General features: G+C 48.8%; 1 protein-coding gene across 1 annotated transcript in view; it reads right to left on the reverse strand.

The window, feature by feature from the left end:
- Positions 1-24,030: 24,030 nt before the first annotated feature.
- TEKT5 (tektin 5) overlaps positions 24,031-26,442 on the reverse strand; it is a 43,743-nt gene continuing 41,331 nt past the window's right edge. Inside the window, exon 7 of the mRNA XM_053556103.1 lies at positions 24,031-24,420. Within this exon, the coding sequence (XP_053412078.1) occupies positions 24,204-24,420 (217 nt within the window). The 3' untranslated portion in view covers positions 24,031-24,203. The remainder of the gene's footprint in view (positions 24,421-26,442) is intronic.

The following is a 26,442-nucleotide window of genomic DNA, read 5'->3' on the forward strand; positions in this document are numbered from 1 at the left end:
CTTGAGGAGCCAGAGGGGAGAGTGAGATCGAAACTCTCTCCATTCTTTTGAGTGGTCCGACCAGACCTCCTCCCCCCTCCCCCCCAACTTGGGCTGGCTTCAGTGTGGTTTCTGGGTGGGAGCTCAGGAATGCCTCACCCCCACATCTTGCACACAGTAGGCACTCAGAGTATTTGCTAAGGACACACATAGTCCGCACAGTCCAAAGCTGGGCTACAGGGAGCCCTGCCCCTCCCTCATCACCTCAGGAGCCCTCAGCTGCATTGTTCCAATTCCACCAGGTTTGGAATGTCTCTGTTTACCATCAATGTCAACCTGCCCGGGAGAACATCCAGTTCCCAGAGGCCTTCTGGGGTCTGGCAGGGGACACAAGGCTGAGAGATGGGAGCAGGCCACACATGGGCACCCCCAGCACCCTTCAGGGCCCACTGTGGTAGAGCCCCTCACCCGGGCATGTTGCTGCTCTGGGTCCTGGAATTACATCACCGAAGGGTTTCAGCAGGTGGAGCTTGTGGGGCCTCGTACCCCTCTTCCTGGCCCTGAGCCCCCCTCACCCGTTCTTTGGGAGGATGTAGGTAACAATGGCTCTTGCTGCAAGGAGCTGCCCTTCTTTCTGTGCCTTTGATCACACCAGTCTCTGCCTCATGTGGCATCTCTACCACCCATCTCCACCTGTCCAAACCCTCTCCCACCCAGAGGAGATGTCCCCCCTGGATATAGAACAGACAGTTTGGATTTGAACCTGACCTCCTCACACTGGGTCCCAGGGTCTGTCTTATTTACACTCACCTCCCAGAGATAAACCAAGACACCTGGCCTATCTGCCAAAGCGACCTGGCTTCTGAAATAAGACCTGTTTGCTGTAGGAGGCGCTACAGCAGCCCTGTCCCGTGGAGACTGAGAGGCAGTGGGGCTCCCAACCCAGGGTTACGTCTGCAGCCCCAGAAACAGCTAACGGAGTAGACCCTGGGAATCCCTGGGTCCCCACTAGTTAGCGACTAGGTGACTAGGCCAGGCCTTGCATATCCTAGTTTTACTCTTAGCGCACTTCTTCATTTGAACTTGCCACACTTCAGATGCTCAGTGGCCACAGGTGTCTGTGGCTCCTGAATGGGACAGCACAGCCAAGTCCTTCTGTCTCAGGGTCAAAACTACCCAAACTTGGTGGGATCTACAGAGTGGTTTGAAGTGGGCTGGAAGTGTTATGACTCTGAATCTTCTAAAATGAAACTCACAAGACATAAAAGAGTATCTTAATGAAAAATTCAGCGGCCACCTTCTGAAGAACCCCTCTTGAGTTCTAATCTTCCATTTCCTCCTCTATGAGATGGGGCTAACTGTAGGCTCTCGGAGGCTCGCTGAGGGGCAGTGGGACCCACGTATATGATAGCTAAAGGCTGAACACCACTAATTTCTTTGTGGTGGCATTTAGGGCTAAGCACACAGCAGCATAGAGAAGGGTTAGGTGGCCCCAGGGTATCTTCAGTTCCCTTTCCCACTTGAGGGCCAAATCCTGTCCCCTTGTGAGCAGCTCCTCCTCTCCAGAGGCTTTTCATCTGGGGGTGAATGCACGTGAGCACTGTGATGCCGAGGGCTGATAAGGGCAGAGAGGAAAAGAATCCTGCCCCACTGCTCAGGGTGCATTTGGGGTCTCCCCACTCACGCACCCAGTTTGATCCCTTGTAGTGAACATGGGGTGTTTTGTCTGGCAGTGAATGGGGACAATTTGGTCTCTGTGCCCATCTGTACAGTTGTGCCCCAGCCACTAGGTGGGCAGGCTGGTAAGTCAGGCTGCTTATCTGTAAGCCTTTGTACATGATCACAGCCAGCCCTTTGAGTTGTGACAGGACAGTGGAGGGTCGGCATGGGCTGTGCCCAGCTAGGCTCTGGGGAGAACCAGACGTCAAGTTCCCTCCTCTCAAACCCACCCTACAGTCTGTTTCATCCGAACCTGTGAGATAGGTGGGGAAACAGGCTGCGCCAACTGGGAACCTGCAGTCATGGGGAGGAGCTGAGAAATCCTTAAAGCTTTCAGGCATTTCAGCCTTGGCTCCAGGAAGAAAAGCCCCATGGATAGTCTTGGTGTTGGAAGGTATTTACACTGAGTAAGTTGAGGACAGATTCATCTACAGTCTCTCCGAACCAAACATAAAACCTGAGTCTTTGGACTCCCAGCCCAGTGCTGCCTGCCTGTGGACCACATAGCTATTCTCAGAGTCTGGACATGAAAGTAAAGTTTCTCAAAGTATAGCCTGAGAGTCACCAGGGGGAGAACTCTCTCGCTGGGGGGCAGAAAGCAAGGAGGAGAGAAAGCTTGCTAGATCTGTGCTCTCACAGATTCCCTAGAGAAAACCTCTGGGGCCTAGTTTCTCAAGTGTCTAAAGACATTTCACACACAAAAAATACATAGATTTTCTGCATGCAGTTCGAGGTGTGGCCATGGGCAGTTACCTTCTTGAGACTCAATTTCCATATATATAAGATGAAGGTGTCTGCAAGAACAGTGTCCCTCAGTGTCAAAATCAAACCCTGTGGCTGTGTTTATCCAGGGGGACAAAACCCAGTGGCCCCAGAGCAGGCAGCCACCATGAGTATGAGACCCTGGCAGGGTGTAGCCAGCAGAGGTGGGTGTTCCCGTCCACCCCATGGGGCAGTTGCTGTTCCCCTTAGACCGCTGTTGCCGTGTGGGAATGTGAGCCCAAGGCACCAGCACTTTCTTTTTCTTTTCTTTTTAGGGATTTTTAAAAAATTTCCAAATATTGGGCGGCGCCTGTGGCTCAATAGGTAAGGCGCCGGCCCCATATACCGAGGGTGACGGGTTCAAACCCGGCCCCGGCCAAACTGCAACCAAAAAATAGCCGGGCGTTGTGGTGGGCGCCTGTAGTCCCAGCTACTTGGGAGGCTGAGGCAAGAGAATCGCTTAAGCCCAGGAGTTGGAGGTTGCTGTGAGCTGTGTGAGGCCACGGCACTCTACCGAGGGCCATAAAGTGAGACTCTGTCTCTACAAAAAAAAAAAAAAATTTCAAAATATTGAGGGAGGACAAATATTTCAGTTATGTAGATACCTTGTATAATGCTTAAGTGAGGGCTTATGGTGTGTCTGTCACCAAAATAGTGTTCATTGTACCCAATAGGTAAGTTTGCATTCCACCAGTCCCCTCCACCCCCTTGGGATATCTCACTTCTGATTTCCCAAGAGGGAGTCCAAGAGCCATCTTTCTATATCAACCTTCTCAGTTTAAACATTAGCATCCGGGAACTCATGCCTGCAGTTCCAGTCACTTGGGGGGGCTGAGATGGGAGGATGGCTTGAGCCCAGGAGGTCAAGGCTGCAGTTAGCTGTGATCATACCACTGCATTCCAAATAGAGTGAGACTCCATCTCCTAAAAAAAAAAAAAAAAAGCACCTAATTTTTAATTTTTAAAAAAATTTTAATTTTCCAACTTAAAAAAGTGTGGAAAAACTGGAGGTGCTAGACTGTACCCTCTAATTTTTATGGAACGACAGGCCAAAAACTGATGATGTAGCTGTCTCTAAGCCGTTACCTGTGTTTCCTGTCCTCCACTCAGCAAGACACTCCCCTTCTCCTTTCTTCAAGTAGTTCAACCAGTGACCTTGGGCAAGTGGCTTAGCAGCTTTTTGTGCCTCAGTTTCCTCTCTTATAAAGTAGAGATAATAATAGCTCCTTCCTCACAGTGTTGCTGTGAAGATTAAATGAATGAATTTTGAAGTGTGTGCAGAGTAAGTGCTCAGTGAATATTAATTAGCTCTGCTTTGATTATTCTTAGCCAAAGCAGCTCAAAGGGGGGACAGTCAGTGTCACAGGGGGCTCTCATTGTGGCCACTTTGAGTCTCCTGAAGACCCCTGCTGCTCCTGGGGTTCTCCCCCTCTCTCTGGAGGCTCAGGTGGGAGGCCCTGTGGCCTAAGCCACCCTCATAAGTAAGTGGGGAGCCCAGCAAGGAACACATAGTCTCTGTAAAGGCATAGATGACATTCTGGTTTCACTGTGGTCAGAATACAGCCTTCCCAAACCCTGTGCCCCAAACCATGTTTACAAAGCGATTTTTTGAGACTATCGTTGGGAGGCTGAATGGTTTGGGATCCCAGCTAAACAGTACATGAGGGGAGACCCTAGTTTCCCAGAGGGAGGGGAGGAGAGGGCTGTGAGTTAGAGGCATGCCAGGGAGTGGAGAGAAAGCCGGGGGACAGCTGGCTTCCAGCCTGCCCCATGCTGCATCCGAGAGGTCTTCCTCACACTAAATCCTGGGCCTTCCTTCTCTTGCTGGACATCAAAGTTCACTCTCCTTAACATTCAAGATTTGCTCAGTTGGCCCTCTGTGCCTGGGCTTGGAACTTGACACTGCCTGAGGCCCATTGTGCAGGACGTACTCTCTTAGGTCCAACAGCTGCTCCTTTACTTTCCCCACGGATGGCCTGAGCCTCTCTCCTCCAAGGAGTGCAAGGGTAGGAGGAGGCTCTCCCCACTTTTAAGGGGTGTTGAGTTAAATCATATCCCCCTAAATTTCATATGTTGAAGTTCTAACTCCCCTATTTCAGAATGTGACTGTATTCAGAGACAGGATCTTTAAAGAGGTAAACAGGGCTGGGCACAAAAGTTCACACCTGTAATCCTAGCACCCTGAGAGCCAAGGCAGAAGGATCAGTTAAGCTCAAAAGTTTGAGACCAACCTGAGCAACAGTGAGACCCTCATCTCTCAAAAAAATAGAAAAAATTTAGCCATGCATAGTGGCACCTGTAGTCCCAGGTACTTGGGAGACTGAGGCAGGAGGATTGCTTGAGCCCAGGAATTTGAGGTTACTGTGAGCTATGATCATACCACTGTACTCCAGCCTGGGAGACAAAGCAAGACTCTGTCTCAAAAAAAAAGTTTAATCAGTTAAAGTGAGATTCATTAGGATGGGCTCTGATCCAATATGTCTGTGTCTTTATGAGAAGAGGAAATTTGCACACAGACCTCCATAGAGGGATGATGATGTGGAAGAAGATGGGCATCTGCTAGCCAAGCAGAGAAAGAACTAATCCTGCCAGCACCTTGATCTTGAACTTCTGGACTCCAGAACTGTGAGAAAATAAATTTCTGTCATTTAAGGCACCAGTCTGTGGCACTTTGTTATGGCAGCCCTAACAGACTATACAGGGAGCTTATAGTTCACTGTTTTGGCCTTCATAAAACAGAGGTAATAATGGTCCTTACCTCATAAGGTGGTTGGGAGGATGGAATAAGTTAAGCGCAATGTAAAACAGAGCAGTAATCAACAGGTGCTAGCTGCCCAGGCTGCTATGCTGTCATTGCTGTCTCACCCAGTTGGGACAGCAAGACTTAGAATTGAGAAATAAGAGGGAGGGTACGACAGACAGGAGCTGTGAGCAGCTGATGTGATGAATCGAATAATTCTTACATTTCAGAGATGGGAAGGCCACATGACATCCTCCTCCATTGTTTGATGAATGAGGAAACTGAGGCCCAGAGAGGAGAAGGGACTTACCTGAGGTTTCATTATAAATGGGAGAATACCAGGGCTAGAATAGAACCACCAGGTTGGGTGTGGGTTTCAATTACTAATCAAAGTGCACACCAGTTTTCAGATGTCTGCTTGCATCAGAGCCAGGCCAGCCCTCTCTCAGAGTGCAGGGTTGATTTGTGCTCGTCAGATGGAGGCTGCCAGGAGAAAGCAGTCTGGCCACTGGGGTCAGGGGAACCACTGCTTCCGGCTTCACATTTGCTAAGCTACTAACTCTGTGGGCCTCTCTATGCCCAGGCAGCCAAGAACTTCCCTCATGTGGGAGTTTTGCCCAGAATCTGGGGTTGAGCCAACAGTAATGAGGGGCTCTCCCCAGGACCCTGTTTGGGAGCACGAGAGAATGGAGACCTCATGGGGCTGACCTTGGGGCTGATTGAAGCCATCGGAGCACAGACGGCAGGCAGGGTCTCATTTTCTCTCTGCCAGTCAATGCCCCCTGAGCCAACAGTCAGTCATGTTGGATCCTGTTTGAAGAGATGAGCCCAGCATCGTGGGACAAGAGTTGCTTTCTGAGCCACCTCCAAGCAGACAGATGGTCAACTGCCTTCCACTTAGCTGTGGCCCAGAAGCCCCTGCACGGCTAGATGACCCAGGAGCTAAAGAAACCCGCTCTGAAGCCATCTGGTGTCATCCCTACAGCCCAAACATCCGGCCTCAGCTTGAAATGCTCTCAGAACAGGGAACTCAATACCACTATCCCATAAAGCATTCTGTGCCACGGTGGCAAAGGTCTAAACCAGTACTACCCAACAGAAATACAATGTGAACTTGTTACCACTATTTAAAAAAGTAAACAGTATATTTAAAAAGTAGAAATAAACAAGTCAAATTTTATTTATTTATAAAGTTACTTATTTATTTATTTTTGAGACAGTCTCACTCTCAGAACTATGAGAAAATAGAGTGCAGTGGCATCATAGCTCACAGCAACTTCAAACGCTTGGGCTCAAGTGATCTTCCTGCCTCAGCCTCCTGAGTAGCTGAGACTATGGGCACCCACCACAATGCCCCGCTAGTTTTTCTATTTTTAGTAGAGATGGGGTCTCAGTCTTGGTCAGGCTGGTCTCAAACTCCTGAGCTCAAGGGATTCATCAGCCTCAGCCTCCAGAGTACTAGGATTACAGGCATGAGCCACCACTGCACCTGGCCTCAAGTTGATTTTAATATTTTCTTTTACCCAATGTATCTAAAATGTGGTCATTTCAACATGTAATCAAAACTTAGAAATTTAATGAAATATTTTACATAGTATTTATTGCACCAAATCTTGAAAATCTGGTGTATCTTTTACACTTTAGCATTTCTCAGGCAGACTAGCTGCATCAGTGCTCAGTAGTCACTTGGGACTGGTGGCTAATGAGTCTGGACAGCACAGCTCTAAATTGTGAAGGTTTTTCTTACTCTGAATTAAAATCTAACTCCCTGCCATTTTTACCTGTTCGTCTTTATTTGTCCACTGTGCTTACAAAGAATAAATCCTCTTCCACATGTCAGTTGTTTGGTAATAATCAGCAACTACAAATAAACAAGTGTCATGTCCTTTTAACTCTGTGCCAGCCCCTGTACCGAACGCCTCATGTGGATTCCATTAAAAACCCACAACGGCCATAGAGTGCTACTCTTCAGATGAAAAGATGGAAAATCAAAAGGTCACACAGTGAGCAAATGGAAAAGCCAGAGCCTCTAACTAACGCTGTGCTGTCCAGTAAGGTCACCACTCACCAGTTACGGCCACCCAGCCATTGAAATGCAGCTGGCCCAATCTGAGGCAGGCCACAAGCATAAAACATGCTAGATTTCAAAGACATAGTACTGAAAAACAATTATGAGCATATATTTTTATGTTGAGTGTATATTCAGCTGACGCTGTTTTGTCTCGATAAAATACATAATTATAATTAATTTCACCTGCGTCTTTTTGCCCCCGCCCCCATATGCTGCTGGCATTATATTTTTATTGGACTCTGCTGCTCTAACCTGTTTACTTCTGGGCTAAATATTCTCCATTCCTTCAACAGTTCCATGCATGACATCTCTTCTAATCCCTTTCCCCGGGTGCTTCTTTTGATCAGTGTTTCTAGGAGTGAATGATAACCTGGCTGATTATTCCTCTGTGCTTTTCTTGCTCACGTCCCGTCCTTTGCCCAGTTTGGGCATAAGTGGTTTTCCCTTTTAGCCTACTGATGGTCACACCTCTCTGTAATCAGGACTATTTACATTTATCCATTGCAATGTCACAAATATTTCCTGCAGTCGTTGTTGGCCTTTCAACTTTCTCTGCAGTGTCTTCGGCTATACAGGTTTCTGTTACCGTGCAACCAATGTGCAAAAAATTTTTCTTTTGAGGCTTCTCAATTTTGAGTCCTGGGAAAGAAAGTTTTGGCCACTCTCACATTTATGAAAAAGTGTTGTTCTACATTTTCTCTCATAACATTCACATTTCAACACTTATTTCTTCTATCTAACTGGAATCTATTTCTTTTTGTGATATGAGCAAGGGAGAAGCGTTAATACCCTCCCCCACACACACGTGTAGCTGATTGTCCCATCTGGAGAATAACTTGTTCTTTCCCCACTAGTTTGAAATGCCATTTTGAAAAATTATCTTTTGACTCTGCTTTCTCTTTGTTGGCAGAGAAGTTGGCCACCAGAAGCTCCAGGTTTGCAGCTGACCACCTCAACAAACTCAGCAAAAAGAACTTTCCTCTTCGCTGATAGTCTTAGTAAAACAGTCCCAGGGCTGGTTCCCACTGGATAGCTCTACCCAGCACAGAATCATTTGGGGAATGGAATCTGCTGATTGGCTGGGTCTGATCCACCTGTGTCCCTGAAAAGCTGAGCTAAAGGCTCACTTGAGAAAGGAGGGTGGATCCTCAAAGCAATATTAGGATGCTGTTGATAGAAGGAAGAACAGATGCTGGTCAGCTGAAATGATGACTACCACCGTGTGTATCCTCTTAACCTGACACTGCCCACAGCCTGCCCTGGCTCTATAGGTATCTGGTGTGTTGGGGGGGGTGCCAGGTCCCCTCTGCTCTATTTTGGGTTCCTCCTCAAATATCAGCTAGGGTTATACCTGCCCCAGAAATTCCAGTCTGATTCCAGATGCCTTTTCAGGGGAACCTCCACTAGCCTAGAAAATCAGCCGAGCAAGTGTGGAGAAGAGAGCCCTGCCGGCTCTTACCTAGGACCTCTGTGTAGGTTGCTTCTCTCTGGCAAAAAAGGCAGAGTTCAGAGAGGGCAAAAGGAAGGAAAGATGTCAATAGATGTGGATGCTGTTTACAAACAGAAAGTGGCTTCTTCCTGTGCACTCTGATGCTGCCTCACTCAGTTCCTGCAGGGAGACTCCCTGGAATGCCCCTTCTAGCGTCCCACCAAAGACCCATGACTAAACCCTGGGTCACCAGGAAACAGCCTGAGCATCCAGATCAGGCTCACGTGGAGAAAGGTTTTCCAACACCAGCAGTCTGTGGGCCCCAGAGTGGTGCTGATCTTGGGGGGCCGACCCCTGTGCTTCTACACAGGGATGCCCCGGCCCTTGGCAACTCATGTGCCACAAGGTGGGCACAGCAAGCCTCTCCCTTTCACTCTGAGCCTTCAGGGGAGCAAAATGTGATTCGGAGAGCAATCAGAGAATGATGTCAGAACCCCAATTCTTTCTGGGTCGCTCCCATTTCATCAGCTCCCATAAAGGCCCATGTAATAGTAATAAGCTGAGCAAAACAATAGTAAATGAAAAACACATATAAAATGGGAACAAAACTTTCTTTAGTAAGTTGCTTTGCTCTGTTGGATGTCCCATAATATATCAACTAAACAAAAGCAGGCTGCTTGCTACAGTTTGAGGAATGTCTGAGTTCAATGCTGTGCTCTGCCCCTGGCTGGCTGTGCAACACCTGAGCCTTCTTCGAAACCCCCTTTATGGTACCCACCTCATAAGATTGTTGTGAAGTTTTAAAAATGAATAATTGCAATAAGCCAACAATAATAGCAGCAATGTGTTGGGTGATTATATATGAAATGAACTGAAGCAGTGCTGGGGGTGGGGGGAGGGAGGAACTGGGCATGCTCAGTGAAGCTACACAGTGCTATTAAAAAGCAAACTCAGATTAGTCAAAAATGTATATTGCAAGACCTCTAGAGCAGGGGTATTCAGGCTGCAGGCTGAATGCCGATTTTGTGAGGATTCTTTTTTGCTTAACTGTGGTGTCTGATAGCACAAAAAATATGCACAGACTTTTTTTTTTTTTTTCCTAATCAGCTTTTGTTAGTGTTGGTGTATTTACCGTGTGGCCCAGGACAACTTTTATTCTTCCAACGTGCAGCAGAGAAAAAAAAGTTGGACACTCCTGCAGAGCAACCACTAAAAAATATTTTAAAAGAAATATAATTGATATGCTAAAAAAGGAGAGAATACAGAGTCTCATAAAACCCTCAATTAAAACCAGAGAAAGCAGCTTGGTGCCCGTAGCTCAGTGGTTAGGGCACTGGCCACATGCTTGGGGGCTGGTGGATTCGAACCCGGCCCGGTCCTGCTAAACAAACAATCACAACAACAACAACAACAAAATAGTCAGGTGTTGTGGCAGGCACCTGTAGTCCCAGCTACTTGGGAGGCTGAGGCAAGAGAATCACTTAAGCCCAAGAGTTTGAGGTTGCTGTGAGCTGTGATGCCATAGCACTCTACTGATGGCAACAAAGTGAGACTCTTATCTCCAAAAAAAAAAAAAAACTGCAGAAAAGATTCTTTTTTTTTTTTTTTTTTGAAACAAGAGTCTCACACTATTGCCTCAGGCTAGAATGCCATGGCACCATAGCTCACACCAACTTCAAACTCTTGGGTTCATGGAATCCTTTTGCCTTAGTCTTCCAAGTATCTGGGATAACAGGTATGTACCACCGTGTCTAGTTAGTTTTTCTGTTCTTAGTAGAGACAAGGTCTTGCTCTTGCTCGGACTGGTCTTGAATTCCTGAGCTCAAGCAATCCACCCATCTTAGCCTCCCGGAGTACTAGGATTACAGGTGTGAGCCACTGAGCCTAGCCAGAAAAAGAGATATTCTACAGAAGAACAAGAACGCTGAATACAGGGCGGTGCCTATGGCTCAAAGGAGTAAGGCACTGGCCCCATATGCTGGAGATGGCAGGTTCAAACCCAGCCCCGGCCAAAAACTGCAAAAAAAAAAAAAAAAAAGAACACTGAATACACAGCAGTTACAAACATGGTAGATATTAATACAATTATATAGGCAGTCCCTGGGTTCTGAATGAGATAGGTTCTGTAAGTTTGTTCTTAAGTTGATTTGTATGTATATTTACATTTTACCTTAATGGCCTCCATTCATAAGCACAAGTTATACATCAGTTGAATGTTTGTAACTCAGGGACTGCCCGTATCAATAATCACTTAAATATGAATGGTCTAAATACACCATTTAAAAGACAGATGTAAGAATGGATTTTAAAAAACAAGACCCGACTATATGTTGTCTACAAGAAATTCACTTTGAATATAAACAAATGGGAGCAGCTAACAAATTGGAACCAAATTGCCCAGGGTTGATTGGGCCACTCCTTTTCTTCGATAAGCCTCAGTCTCCTCTTCTGTATAATGGGGATAATAATAGTTCTCATCAAAAATCTGATTAAATGGGCTAATTCACAAAAAGCATTTAGAATAGTGACTGTCATATAAACACTGTAAGAATATGTTATTTTTGTTGTTGTTGTTGTTATCCAAGTGCAGCTTCAGAATAAATTACCTAGCCCTCACTTTCCAATAAGCTTTCTACTTTAAATTTTTCCCTAAATAAAAATTGTAGAGCCTATAGTTTCTTCTTGAGTTCTAAAACTGGGTTCAGATGTATGATTTTCAGAGCCAGTCTTAAAATGAAAATACATAGCCCCTTGTTCAAAATTATGAAGAACTGCAAGATGGTGCCAGCAGAGCATTAACTAGAGTTTGAGGCCCTTCTGAATGAGGAACTCTGTGTGACTGGGTAAGTCAAATATCCATGAAGCTGGGCCTGCTTAAGACCACAGAGTAAGGAGGGCAGAGTTGGAATCCAGGATACAGCTGCTTAGATCCTTCCCCTCCCGAGTTAGGAACAGGCCTCACTCCTCTGGCCATGTGGAACTCCAGCCCAGATAAACCTCTTGCAAAACAAAAAACAAACAAAAGACTGCTTAAGCAAAATGCTCCATGCGGAGCCATGCTGCTTGCTTTCTTTAGAAATCCTGAATCCAGGACTTGCAGGGTCCTGCCTCTCTGGGCTCTGGGTGAGGTGAGGGCCAGATTTGGAAAGGGCAAGGCCAGAAGTAAGCCTGTGTCTGGGAACCATGCTCAGGAGGGCACTGAAAATTCCCTGGTTTCAGGGGATGCTTGCTCCAAGGGGGCTCACGGCCCCCAAGAACAAGTCTCAGCCCATTCAACACACTCACTACCCCTGCACCCTCAAGTCACCCAGTTGGCCTCACTCTCCAGAGGTGTGGGGGAGGGGGCTTCTTTTAATCTCTTGGGTGCTTCATTAGGCCTGGCAAAGTTAAGGGGCTCTGGCTCACCCTGGTTCCTTCCTGCCCTGCCCCAAAGGTCACCACCTAGAGGTCCTTGCCCTGTGGAGCACTTTCAGGCACCCCTCAAGGGAGGGGGAAGCCAACAGACATTGGCATGGTGTAAGTCGTAGCCCCCGCCCAGGGGGTGCCCAGCAATTCCTAGGGAGCGAGTGTGGGCGGCAGGAAAACAGGCCTTCAGTGTCGGCACAGCCCACCCGGCTTTTAAACACGTCGTTTCTGACTCCTTGAGGGTGGGGCCTGACAGTAACCCCTGGGGCCCAGTGACTTCAAGGACAGTTGGTCCCCCAGGCCCTCACATCCTATCCCTGTTTTTCATACCCACCCCTCCTTTCTCATGGAAGGGGAGGGCTTAGGCTGGCTCTGTTGGGTGTGGGCCAGTTGGATTTTGATGTCAAAGACGGAATTCCATCTCAGCCCCGCAGGGCGTGCGGAAGCCTCTGGCCCCTCCCACCCTCTCTCTCCATTCCCCGCCCCCTCAGAATGAACCTCTCCGCTCTACGTCCTGCCAAACTCAGACTCCAGAAACGCAAGCGGCTGGCTGCAGGCAGGGAAGTCAAAGGGGAGGGAAGCTGGGGTGGGGTGGTGGAAGGCTGGCTCCTCTATTGCCCCCAGTCCTCCTCCCCTCACCCCTGCACTCTAGAATCAAGAAGTGTAGGTGTGAGGTGCTTTCTGGCAGAGAGCGGCTGGGTGGAAGGTGTTGTTCCAGTCCAAATGAACACTTGGAGGGACTTGAGAGGAGGGAGGGGCCACATGGCGGGAACTAGGGTGCAGATTCTAGATTGCTGGAGCGAACTCGTAGAATGCTCAGAACAGTGCTTAGCATGACAGGGATGCCACACATGCATATCATAATCGTCGTTGTTACCCTGTTCTTGCCGTGTCCTCAGTTTCCCACAGACGTAAACAGTTTCTCTGTCTGCACCTGACTTGGGAGGGAGATGCCTTTCCAGAAGGAGGTGGCCCCCAGAGAGGGTATTTCTGTCCTCTGCCTAGGGCTCATGGCACAGGCAGAGTCTTTTCCATACTCACCTCTGCCCCTGACCTAAGTTTGGGCTTTATTAATATCCTGTCCATGCTCTCTCAGTCATCCACCTTAGGATTCTTCTTTTTTTTTTTTTTTTTATAGAGACAGAGTCTCACTTTATGGCCCTCGGTAGAGTGCCATGGCCTCACACAGCTCACAGCAACCTCCAACTCCTGGGCTCAAGCGATTCTCCTGCCTCAGCCTCCCGAGTAGCTGGGACTACAGGCGCCCGCCACAATGCCCGGCTATTTTTTGGTTGCAGTAGGATTCTTCTTGTGTACTACTGTTGTGCAGGCAAGTGACATACAGCACACTCAGAATTGATTACAGTTAGTTACTGCAGCTAATTCCATTCATTCTATAGCTAGCCATCCAGCCATCCACTGAATAAATATTTCTTGAGCCTGATCCTATGACAGACACTGTGCTGGAGGTAGGGTTAAATCAATACAATTTAAAAAAAAAAAGAAAAAAGCTTCTCAGGAGGCTGAGGCTCGGCAAGGCCTGAGGCTTAAGCCCAGGAGTTGGCGGTTGCTGTGAGCTGTGTGAGGCCACGGCACTCTACCGAGGGCCATAAAGTGAGACTATCTGTACAAAAAAAAAAAACAAAAAACAAAAAACGGTGAGGCCAGGCGAGGTGGCTCATGCCTATCTATAATCCTTGCACTCTGGGAGGCGAAGGCAGCTGGACTTCTTGAGCTCAGGAGTTCAAGACCAGCCTGAGCAAGAGCAAGATCCCATTTCTACTAAAAATAGAAAGAAAAAAAAATTAGCCAGGCAGTGTGGCAGGCACCTGTAGTCTCAGCTACTCGGGAGACTGAGGCAAAGAGGATCTCTTGAGCCCAAGAGTTCGAGATTACTGCGAGCTATAATGACACCACAGCACTCAACCCCAGGGCATCAGAGTGAGACTATGCCCCCCCCCCCCAAAAGAGAAAAATGGTTCCCACCTCCTATGGGGCTGAGATCAGAAGCAAAGGGGGAAGGGACATCTATCTGCCCTCCATCCACGGTGGGGTTGAACATCGCTCAGCCCCTTCCCCTGGAGTTTCTGACTCTAGAGCTGAGAAAAGGTCAAGGAATCTGTAGTTAAAAAAAAAAAAAAAATAGTTCACTGGCGGCGCCTGTGGCTCAAAGGAGTAGGGCGCCGGCCCCATATGCCAGAAGTGGCAGGTTCAAACCCAGCCCAGGCCAGAAACTGCAAAAAAAGAAAAAAAAAAAAAAAACCCATAGTTCACACAACTCTATTGTCAAGGAAGTTTGGGAAATTGTCTTAGGGAAGAGAATGATCCTAAAGTATACATGGGGTAGGGGGAAGATCCAGCAACAAGATCAGGCAAGGCTTTCCAGGGGGACTGGCTGAGAGTGGTGAGCTCAAGCACAAGCTGTGCACTTGGTGAAAAAAACAGCACGTGCAAAGGCCCTGCAATGGGAAAGTGGAGCTCAGAAGGAATTGGGGCACTGGAGATGTGAATCAGAGTTAAGGGGAGGAGGGTCCATAGCGGCACTGGGGAGCCCTGGAAGGGTCTGTGCAAGAGGGCTGCTGTTAGGGATATTCTGAAAGGTTTCTCACGCAGTAGATGCCTGCACTGGGCCTTCCAGGCCTCACTCCATGCCACGTTCTAGCAGAATCAAGCTTCTCTCCCCAAGTTTGCTGTTCCTATCGGGCCCTGGCTAGCCCAGTTCCTGCCCCTGCGGGCCTGGAGGAGGAAGGAGGGGGAACCCAGGTGGCCAGAGGTGTGGGCTCAGCTCCTCTCCCACCTTGGCAGACTGACCGGTGGCTCCCACCTGCTGTGTCTATCCCAGCGTCCCCTCACACACAGCGTGCGCAGCCAGAGGGAATCTGTGGCTTCCTTCGCCCTCCCAAATAGTTGCTAGGACCCCCCCACACACATTCCACCCACTTCCTCGGCCCAGAAGACATCACCTGCCAAATGCCAGCAGATGTGGCTCGCAGCCCCTGGGCAGGTCCCCGCGCGTCCCCCACCTCACAGGCCCCAAGTCTGAGAGAGCAAGAGGGGGTTGATGAGGGTGGGGAGGTCCTCGACCCCTGGTAGTGGCGCAGGTGGGAGGGGAGGCTGGCAGGTGGGAGGGGAGGCGGGTGTGGGTGGGAAACAGGTGGGCAGAGCCCGCGGGGAACTGGGGTAAGCCAGCACCGAACTGGCCTGGCGCCCAGACTGGGTGTGGGGGACGTAGAGCGGGCCAAGGGGCGTGGCCACCGGGCGGGTCTCATTTGCATACAATCGTGAGGGCGGGGCCGGCCGCGGCGTAATTGTTGCCCTGTGATCTCTGCGCCTCCACCACAGCCAGGGTCCTCCCCCAGCCCGCGGTCCCGCTCCCCACCGCCCACCCGGCCTCATTATCTCTTCTTTGATTAGAGTTCAAGCTCGTAAACCGGATTCCTGGAATCCCGGGAAGACGGATAGGGGAGGGGAGAAAAATAACTCACCCACCTACCCTGCGGACTGAAGAAAATGCTCCAGGGCCTATTTCTGGGAAAACCAAGTCTACTAGGGTTTATGAGATACCAGAATGGGGGTCGGGGTTGGGTAGGGAAGGGGCCATATCCCATCAGCGTTGTCTGCATATTTTCCTTCCCCTCTGTGGGTGATTTGCCGCCTTCATTACCCCACGCCGGGGTCCTCGAACTCTCACCCTTCCTCTTATTCCAGGGTTAGGTGCCCTTCCCCTAGAGCACCACCGCCTTGCTCAATCTGCACGCGGATCGGTGACTCCTGGTCGGCACCTGAAGGGTCTCCTCCTGCCACAGAGCTCTCTGTATTGAGGCAGGGCAGTCGCACAGCTACTGGGCACTCAAGGCCAGCGAGTCTCTGTGTCCCCAACTTTACATATATTAACCACATAACCTTTGCTAAGCCCCTGGGAGTGGAGACTAGCCCATTGTCCCCATTTTAGAGATGAGGAAATGGAAGCACAGAGCGTTTAAGGGAGTTGCACAGTCACTCAGAGGGGGAGCTGGAGAGCCTGCATTTAAATCAAGGCAGAGGGGATTCGGCTTTCAGGCAGTGGGTGCTTTAAGCTCTCATGCCCACCCACAAAGAAGGGGGGAGGGGACTGGGGATGACAGGAGACAAAAGCCCAGAGCATCCTCAGGGGGTGGCTGGGAGCTGGTAGGAGCCAAGGGTGGGGCAAGCCAGGCACCTAGCAGTTAGGAAGTCCTTGGGTTTGTGCAGGCATGGACCCTAATTCACATGCCCCGAGAGTAGGGCCTCCTTACTTGTGTAACGACTTATTGTATAAATTTTCAAGATAAACTTTCCAAAGTTTTAATCATTGTGTTTTCTTGTATCCAATAGAAATCTGCCAGAGTCCACACAGAAATATTCTTAGAAAGGCATAGGATATGGTTTGAGGAAGGGTTGAATTGCATCAACCATGGCTGATCTTCTCTCTGTTTTTAGAGACAGGATCTCACTTTGTCTTCCAGGCTGGAGTACAGTGATGTGATCACAGCTCACTGCAAACTCAAACTTCTGGGCTCAAGAGATCCTCCTGGCTCAGCCATCTAAGTAGCTGGGACTACAGACTCATATCACCATGCCCACCTGAGTTTTCTTTTCTTTCTTTCTTCTTCTTCTTTTTTTTTTTTTTTTTTTTTAAGAAACGGGGTCTCACTATGTTGCTCAGGCTGTTCTCAAACTCCTGGGCTCAGGCCAGGCACGGTGGTTCACAACTGAAATCCCAGCACTTGGGATGCCGAGGCAGGTGGATTCCCTGAGCTCACAGGTTCCAGACCAGCCAGAGCAAGAGCAAGACTCTGTCTCTAAAAAATAGCCAAGTGTTGTGGTGGGCGCCTGTAGACCAAGCTACTCAGGAAGCTGACACAAGAGAATCGCTTAAGCCCAAGAGTTTGAGATTGCTGTGAACTGTGACTCCATAGCACTATACTGAGGGTAACAAAGCGAGACTCCGTCTCAAAAAAAAAAACACAAAAATCAAATTCCTGGGCTCAAGCATCCTGTCACCTCAGCCTCTCTGAAGTGCTGGAATTACAGGTGTGAGGCACCATGCCCGGCCTCTTTCTCTTTTTTAAAATTGAGGTGAAATTCAAACAACATAAAATCAACCATTTTAAAGTGTACCATTCAGGGGTATTCTCAAGAAATTCCCAATGCTGTGGACGATAAGGTCTAGCTAGTTCCAAAACATCTTTATCACTCACAGGAGAGGATGGCTATGAAGCAGATGCTCCCTCCTTCTTCCCCCTGACCCTTAAGAGAGAGGTGAACTGAGAGCCAACAGCTCTTACACTGAGTGTCTTGCTTCTAGGTACTGGACAAGCCCTTACGGGACAGGAGGCACACCTCCTCCTCTACAAGGGCAGTTCTCTCACTCATTCTTAGCTAATGGGTTTCCCTCATCTTCGGAGATCACCAACAGTCTGGGATCGAGTGGGGCTGCAGACACCCACTCTCAGGACACACACATACACACCCCCATCAGGCCCAAACCCACCAGGCATGTGGCATGGGAGAGGCCAGTCCAGTACCCCTCAGATGGCCCCTGCTCCAATACTCCTGGGCTCTGCTGCCTGTGGTGCCCACAGCCGTGCCTCCCTCCCGAGGAGCGCCAGGAATCCAAAGCTGCACTGTTGGGTGGGGAGGAGGAGGCTGTCTTCTGTTGGGGGGGGGGGAGCACGTCTGGGGTCACATGGGACCAGAGAAGGTGCCACATAAGGCTTAAAGCCCAGCCCCCAGTCTCATCTCGAGACCAAGAATGTTCTGTATGTTTCCAAGGGAGGAATAGAAGGACTCCATATCGCCCCTTAGGAATTTTAATTGCATGCTTTGAACCTGCCTCCTGGTCCTGTCCCTCCCCCCACCCCCCAGCCTGTGTGCAAGGACACTTGTCCAGAGTGCCTTGGGAATCTTGGGAGCAAACAGCCAGGACTTTGTGTGAGCCTGACGCACTGACATTTCGGGGCAAGGCAAAAAAATGCATCCGCCACCCCCACCCCCACCCCCCTCCCAGTGCCTTGTTGCTGACGCTGGCTGGGAGTGGAAGCTGGGGCACTGGGGGTGCCAGTGAGGTGCCACCTGGGTGCTGTGTGCATGGGCACTGAGGGCCAGCGCTGCCAGCTCATCCTGGCTGTGTCACTATGTGCAAGTGACCTAGCCTATCCATGCCTCCATCTCCTCATCTGCAAAGAGGGGATGGACACAGTCCCTACTTCACATCCTGGGGGATGGGGTCCAAGATAGAGTAATGCGTTTGCATCTTCAAGCATTTCAGTTGTTATCTCCAGTTGTTATCATCACTATCTCCTCCAGAGACTAGAGAATGTTCCGTGTCAGCTGCTCCATGACCAAGGCTGTGGAGTCCTGTTTCTTCAGATACCCTTGTGGGGCTGACCTTTGCCAGTGGCCTTGCCAGATCCCTTTTGGACTGTGGGGCCACCCTAAGCAATAATAATAAGCTTTCCCCTTATTTGGGAAGTTTTGGTCAGCAGTTCAGACCCTGAATTCACATAAATTGACTTAAATCCTGTCTCAGTCATCGATATGCTGTGTGACTATAGGCAAGCTCCTTAACCTCTCTCTGTGCCTTGATTTCCATGTTCATGTTCCAGGACTGAATGATGAGTAAAATGAGATGGTACTTTCTAAATTGCCTAGCACAGAGCAAGTCCTCAATGAATGTGAGCTATCATTCTTGAATATTACTGAATCCCTCTTTAGGTACAGAGTCATAATTAGTCCGAACAATTACCCTACAATGGGGTATTGTTGGCCTCCTTTGATGGATGAGCTGAAATTCAGAACGGCTAATGGCTTTCCCAGGCTACAGAGCTAGTGGAGCCCAAATTAGAGGGCTCAGTTTGAAAGTCCTGCTCTTAACCGTGGTATTATCCTGGCACCTCTCTTAAATATTGGCATAGAAGGAGGATCCTCTCTCCACATCAGATTAGGAGGTCCCCTTCTTCATATTTGCAGGATCTATCAAGGAAAATCTGTAACAACAGAAGGCCAGTACCAATCAATAGTGTGTTGGTTGAACACAATGATATCCGCAAACATTCAAATAATAGCTTAAGAATTATTTGAGATATGTTATTTTTTCTACCGTGTCTTGGTATTGAACTCTCTCCTCATCCTCCTGAGGCTCCCTTGGAGACCTTCACGTGGGGGGACCATTAAACAGAAGACAAGGAGACTGAGACTCATGGACATTTGGGAACCTTCCCAGCTTAAGTGTTTGAAAGATTACTGACCCCATCTGCCTAACCAAATGTTAGCTGCACCTGGTGTTTGGGCCTTTGTTTCCTAGTAGCCCTTGTAAGCAACCTGAGGGCCATCCTGGGGGCCCGTGTCTCCACCACCTACACAGTACCTGTTGCCCAGGTGAAAGCTGACAATTGATTGTCTAGGATGGTCGTAGAGGAGGAGGAGCAGTGGTCACACTCAGGAAAGGTTAGGAAGGTAGTGCTGATGGAACTTGCTGATGGATTAAATGTGGGGTGTGGGAGAAAGAGAAGATTCCAGGATGACTCCAAGGTTTGGGCCTGTGACTGGATGGGCTTTTCCTTAGGGAGGAACAGGCGGCGCCTGGAGCTGAGCATGTGAAGCCGGAGATGTTATTAGGATGGAGGTTCTGGAGCCTGGAGTTAGAAGTTAGAAGAAGTCTAGGAGTCAGTCAGGGATGAGTGGGATTAAAGGAGAGAAAGGGGTGAGATCTCCTATGGGAAAGGCATATTAATATTAAGCAAGAGGAGACTGCAACTGCATAGCCCACTGATGTGTGAGGGTGGTGAAGCATCTGAAAACTATGAGTGTTGAGTCCATGTTCCCCAAATGGTCAGCTGCAGCCCTAATGTAGGAAATGAGCCCCACAGTGGGCATCACTAAACCTACAACCAAGGGGGAAGAGTATGGAGGTGGAGGCAGAGGAGAGACCCCAGGGGAAGGTATGCTGATGGATCAAGGGTCTCATTTCTGGGGTCACCTCAGTAGAATGAAACTGGGCCCTTGGAGGTTAAGACAGCAAGCTGTGGACATGGCTAAGGACGGGGAGCTGGATCCAAGTCCAGTGAGGGCTCAGGTCTCTAGTTACTGCCTCTCCAAGTGGGAACCAAAGTATGCTGGTCTTGGTGGCGCCCGTAGCTCAGTGGTTATGGCGCCAGCCACATACACCCAGACTGCTGGGTTTGAATCCAGCCCTGGCCAGCTAAACAACAACGACAACTGCAACAAAAAAATAGCCGGGCACTGTGGCGGGTGCCTGTAATCACAGCTACTTGGGAGGCTGAGGCAAGAGAATCACTTAAGCCCAAGAGTTTGAGGTTGCTGTGAGCTGTGATGCCACAACACTCTACCAAGGGCGACATAGACTGTCTCAAAAACGAACAAACAAACAAACAAAAAGTGTGCTGGTCAGGTGAAGCCTGGGGATCTTAACCCCATGTCTTGAGTTTTCTTCAAGCCTCACAGCTGATGGATAATTTCATCTTTGTTTGTTCCAGAATTTTTAATCTATACCAAAGCATCATGATAGAAATAGGTCTTTATGGATTGTTTATTGTTTTATTCATCCATGCATTTATTCATACATTTCTTTAAGTGCCAATTTATTTATTTTTTATTTATTTTTTTTTTTGTAGAGACAGAGTCTCACTTTATGGCCCTGGGTAGAGTGCCGTGGACTCACACAGCTCACAGCAACCTCCAACTCCTGGGTTTAAGCGATTCTCTTGCCTCAGCCTCCCAAGTAGCTGAGACTACAGGCGCCGGCAACAACGACCGGCTATTTTTTAGTTGCAGTTTGGCCAGGGCCGGGTTTGAACCCGCCACCCTCCATATATGGGGCCGGCGCCCTACGGACTGAGCCACAGGCGCCGCCCTAGGATTGTTTTCTAATGATAGAGTCTTAAGAAAGACATTCATAGGTCAAGGGATGTGGATATTTTTAAGGCCCTTGATGCATATTGTCAATTCAGTTTCCAAAAGTGTGCACCCCTGGGTGTCATGGTCAATGGTATGTTTAGTGTGATTGCTTCCAAAGAGCTTGCTTTTTTCTTCATCCTACCGCCTCTCCAGGTGCTGGACACTGTTGAACATTCCACTCTTGCAACTCTTCCTGCAATCTCCTTGACATTGCTACTTCTGGATTCTGTTTACCTCGCTCTGTACTCTCTCTATTACTCCCCAGGTCTTCTGCCCACCCCAGCCTCACACTGTACATCGAACTCCTCACTCTTCAAGACTTTCTTTTACCAGGTCACTCGCTGCTGAGGATCTGCAGAGTTCCTGTGTCCCCAGGCACAGCTCCTTAACCTCTGGAGACCCATGACCTCTTTGCACTTGCCTTTCAAGTCCCAGATGTCCCTTAGGTGGCTCAAGCTCCAAACGTGAAGAGGAAGTTGACCCCACCGCCCACTCCATTCCTAGGGGTGGAGCACCTAAGCACCAGCTGCCAGACCTTGGCCTCTTATCTCAGTCTGGTCTTCTACTTACCCCTTACAACTTACGTGCCAAGGATTATGGCTCCAGCCTCATGAATATTTCTAAATTCACTATGTAAATCCATGCTCAGAAGTCCTAACAGCTTGGTCTTCCTTTCTCCTGAAGGGATTATTTTGAAAACACTAATCTGGGCATTTCATATCCCCACTTTAATGATCCTTAGGGCTCCCTGTTGCCTGCAGCTGTGATTCCTTAGGCAGATGCATTCCAGGCCCTAAACAGCACTGAAACAGGTTTGTAAGAGAAGAGTTTTCTACTCCTTCAATCAAACTTACCTCGAGGTACGTTTGAAGTTTGACTGAAGGAGAGTAGCATACCATTAGGTGCTGCTCTCTCTTTGAACAAAAGGAGAAAAGACCCTAGATCTAAGGTCTTGGGCAGATAGTATTATCTAACCAGATGTCATTAGCAATATTTTGCTTTCGACATTTGGCCAAGAAGGTTTCATATTTGCAGTGATGCTATATAATTTGCTGTTAAAATAAATTTTTGTAAATATATTATTTTAGTGTGACATCTAAAAGAAAAGAGTGAATAAATGATAGTATATACATGGTTAACTGGTTATGGTAAAAATTGCAGAGGTGTTATTTGAATGCTTAATTCAAAGTGTATATCAGCATCACCTGGGAGCTTGTCAGAACTTCGATGTCTCAGGCCCATCCCAGACTACTGACGCAGAATCCACATTTTCACAAGGTCCGGGGTGATCCAGGAACCCACAGGAAGCACTGATGTGAATAGTGAAGTTTGGGAAACTGACCTCAGAAAAAAATCTAAAGCTATTTGCCTTTCATGATCTGGGCCCTGCTGACCCTTCTAGATGATTCCCAAGCCTCTCTGAGGGCTTCTCCACCCAAGACCATAGCGTCCTGCCTTCTGCACACTGTTAGTCCCATCCAGAAACACCCTCGACCCCCCTAACCCCGCTTCAACCTCCTCACCTTTAAGACTCAGATCCAGTATTACTTTTCTTTTGTTTAATTGACGTGAACATCACATAACATAAAACTATTTAAAGTGAACAATTCTGTGGCATTTAGTATATTCCCATGTTATACAACCAACTCTATCTAGTTCCAAAACACTTTCTTTTTTTTTTTTTTTTGTGGTTTTTGGCCGGGGCTGGGTTTGAACCCGCCACCTCCGGCATATGGGACCAGCGCCCTACTCCTTGAGCCACAGGCGCCGCCCTAGTTCCAAAACACTTTCATCACTCCAGAATAAAGCCCCAAACCCACTAAGCATCCATTCCCCTCCCCCTTTCCCTGACAACCATGTCTACTATTTGTACCGATGTGCCTGTTCTGGCCACATCATACAAATGAAGTTATACACAGCATGGCCTTTTGCGTCTGGCTTCTTTCGTTCAGCTTACTGTTTTTAGGGTTCATCCACATTGTAGCGTGTATCATTACTTCCTTCCTTTTTGTGGCAGAATAGTATTCCACTGTATGGATCGATCACATTTTGTTTTCCCGTTCATCCATCGGTGGGCATTTGGGATGCCTCCATCTTTTGACTATTGTGAATATTGCCGCTCTGACCATTTGTGTGCAATTATTTGTTGGAGTTCCTCTTTTCATTTCTGTTCATTATATACCTAGGAGTGGAATTGTTGGGCGGTAGAGTAGTCTTATGTTGAACTTTTTGAGGCAATGTCCCTTTTTCATCGAGCTTTCCCTTAACTCTTACCAGCCTCCTGCTGCACACACTTAATTGATTTTGCCTCCGTTTCCTCCCCTAGCAATTCTCCATCCATCAAAGCTGAGAAGCAAACCCAGAACTTCTGCCTCCAAGTCCTACTTTCGTGCACTGCCCCATGCTTCTGATAATACCGCACCTTTGACCTCACTTCATAGATGAGGACAGTAGGGTAGAAATTTGTCAGGGCCCCACAGCTCCTGAGTGACAGAGCTGAGCTCGTGGATTCTCAGGTCTCCACTGTGCTCAAAAGTGGACAAACTGGTTAAAAGAGAGAGAGAGGCTGGGCACGGTGGCTCACACCTGTAATCCTAGTACTTTGGGAGGCTGAGGCGGGTGGATTGCTTGAGTTCAGGATTTCGAGATCAGCCTGAGCAAGATCCAGACCCCATCTCTACTAAAAAATAGAAAAATTAAGTGGGCGTTGTGGTGGGCACCTGTAGTCCCAGCTACTTGGCAGGCTGAGGCAGGAGGATCAATTGCGCCCAGAATTTGAGGTTGCTGTGAGCTATGATGCCATGGCACTGTACTGAGGGTGACAGAGTGAGACTCTGTCTAAATACATACATACATACATACATACATACATGAGAGTGAGACAAAAAATGCAGCCTCCCAACACTCCATCCCCGAGGGATCTCAGTCTGCCTCTTCCCAGGCCCTGCCAGTTCTGCAGAAGGAATGAGCGCCAGATCCTTGGTTTGGGCACATTTATTTTGCCTCTAAATATATATATACACACATATATAATTTTTATCTTGTGATAGGAGGAAAGGGAGAATGTGACACTTTCTTTTATTTCATTTTTTTGCCTTTTCATATTTTATGCCGGGCAAGAAACCCACATGGAACCAGGCCCCAGAGTCCAGCGGCACGGCTCAGCTGTAGCCCACCAGGCGCGGGGTGCAGGGGAAGGTCTTGCGCATGCCCATGCACCTCTCCTTGTCGATGCAGAGCGTGTTGGCCTTGATGGCCAGCTCGTGCTCCAGTCGGGACTTGGTCATTACCAGCAGCTGCAGCGTGTCCTGAGTCTCCCGCAGCCTCAGCTTGAGGGTCTGGAGGGTGTCGTCGATGGTGAACACCTCATTCACCAGCCTGCAGTGAGGGCCACGAGAAGGCACCGGTTATTCAGCTGTTCAGCAGAGACGCACCCTCTGTGCACTGGAAACTGTACCTGGTGCTGGGAGACCCCGGGGAGCAGGACAGACAAGGCTGAGCCCTCCGAGGGGAAAACAGGCAGAACAGGTAGACAGGCTGTGTACCAGGCTGCCGAGGGTGACACGCACAGAAGAGATAGACAGTGAGACAGAGCACAGGAGGACACCGTGACTGGTCCTCAGTATGTTAGACCAACGAGCTGGCCACGGGAAAGACCATCTCCATCTGCACTGCCCAGCATAGTCCCCGCTGGCTGCAGGGGGCTGACCAGCACTGGAAATGTAGCTATGCAACTGACAAACTGAATTTTTAAGTGAATTACTTTAATTCCAAATTTAATTTAGCTTTAGATGATTTAAGTTTAAATGAAATAGCTGCCTGTGGCCGCTGAATTGGACATAGTGCCTTTCTAAAGAAAGAAGCACGTACAAATTAAGGGGCTTGGATTCTGTTCTTGATGCAGTGGGAAGTTGGTGTGCAAATTGGAGCCCTGGGACAACCTCAGGCTGGGAGGAGGCAGGAGGGGAGAGAGGAGATAGGTGAGGAGGTTATGGCCATATCCAGGTGGAGTGGGGTGGTTACTGCCCCCTAAAACCATAGGCTCAAGACCAAACCCCCAGTGCCCGGGACTGTGATGTCATTTAGAAATAGAGTCTTTGCAGGTGTAATTAAAAATCTACAGACGAGATCATCCTGGCTTTTGGGACAGGCCCTAAATCCAGGGACTGATCTTCATACAAGAGAGAGGACAGGGAGATTTGAGACACAGAGACCCAACGACCAGAAGCCATGTGGAGAAGGAGGCAGATGTGGGAGTGATGAAGCCACAGCCCAAGAAACTCCGAGGATTGCTGGCAGCCCCCGGACACTGCTCAAACACCATCACTCGGGAACCACCGAGCATGTGCTCTTAAATATCTGCCTCCTCCCCCCCGATGTACAGCTCTCTTCTCAACATCTCTTCACCTGTTCATGTGGGGTTTCCACCTCAGGATGGAGACATTGGGGTCTATCCCTGGACCAAGACCTGCACTTCCTGCCCAGTTAAGCCCTGGCTTAGTGCTGTGTCATTTGGACGGCTCTCTCAACCTCTCTGGTCTTCAATTTTTCTTCCCATTCTACAATAATAGAGGTAATTGACTCTTCAACTCCCCTAGGAGTAGGGCTAAAGGGAACAAACTTAAAAGCAGCTTAAGGGATTACCATTAGACATCAGGGGAACTTCCCTTGCTGTAGGCCAGGGTGGAAATAAAGTGTCCTGGGAAGCTGGAAGATGGTCCTTTCCATTGCTTTTCTGGGCAGTGAGGTAGGGTATCAAATCAGTATCTTGTTGAAAGAGAAGTACTGCTAGTGAGCCAAGTGTGTACAGTGCTTGGCATAATTAGTGCACAATAAGGTTTATAGAGTGAATGAGCTGCTGAGAGGGGGGCTGAACTCAAGCTCTTCCCACTCCACCAGCATGGCTGTTGGTGCCTGTGGTTCATTCTAGCCACTAAGTTTTGGGTGATTTGTTACACAGCAGTAGGCAACTATACAGTGCCCCTGGCACAGAGAGAACAGAGTGGTCGCACAGCACATGCCTGTGTCTGATGACCTTCTGCTTCTTGGCCTGGCATCATCCCCCTCCACCCCTCTCCCAGGCCCACAGACCCCCTTTCTCAGTCAGCTTTTTACCCCCTCTCCAGTGAGAAGTTCTTAGCTCAGCAGGACACACACAACCCACCCAGCATGGCACTGGTTAGTCCACCCCCAGGGGTCACACGCAAGAAGCTTGCAAAGAGGAAGGTGGGGAGTGAGTGAAGCATAGCTGGGCGCCCCTCCCAGAGGAACCTAAAGAGAGCCGTGAACAGCCAGGGGCCTGGGAGGCCAAATGCCCTTTGCTGTCAAGGGAAGCAGGAAGGTCTCAGAGCACAGAAGAACTCCAGAGTCATCCTCAGTTTAGAAGAGCAGAAGACTGGA

The sequence above is a fragment of the Nycticebus coucang genome, chromosome 12 (assembly GCF_027406575.1).
Source record: "Nycticebus coucang isolate mNycCou1 chromosome 12, mNycCou1.pri, whole genome shotgun sequence".
Lineage (NCBI taxonomy): Eukaryota > Metazoa > Chordata > Mammalia > Primates > Lorisidae > Nycticebus > Nycticebus coucang.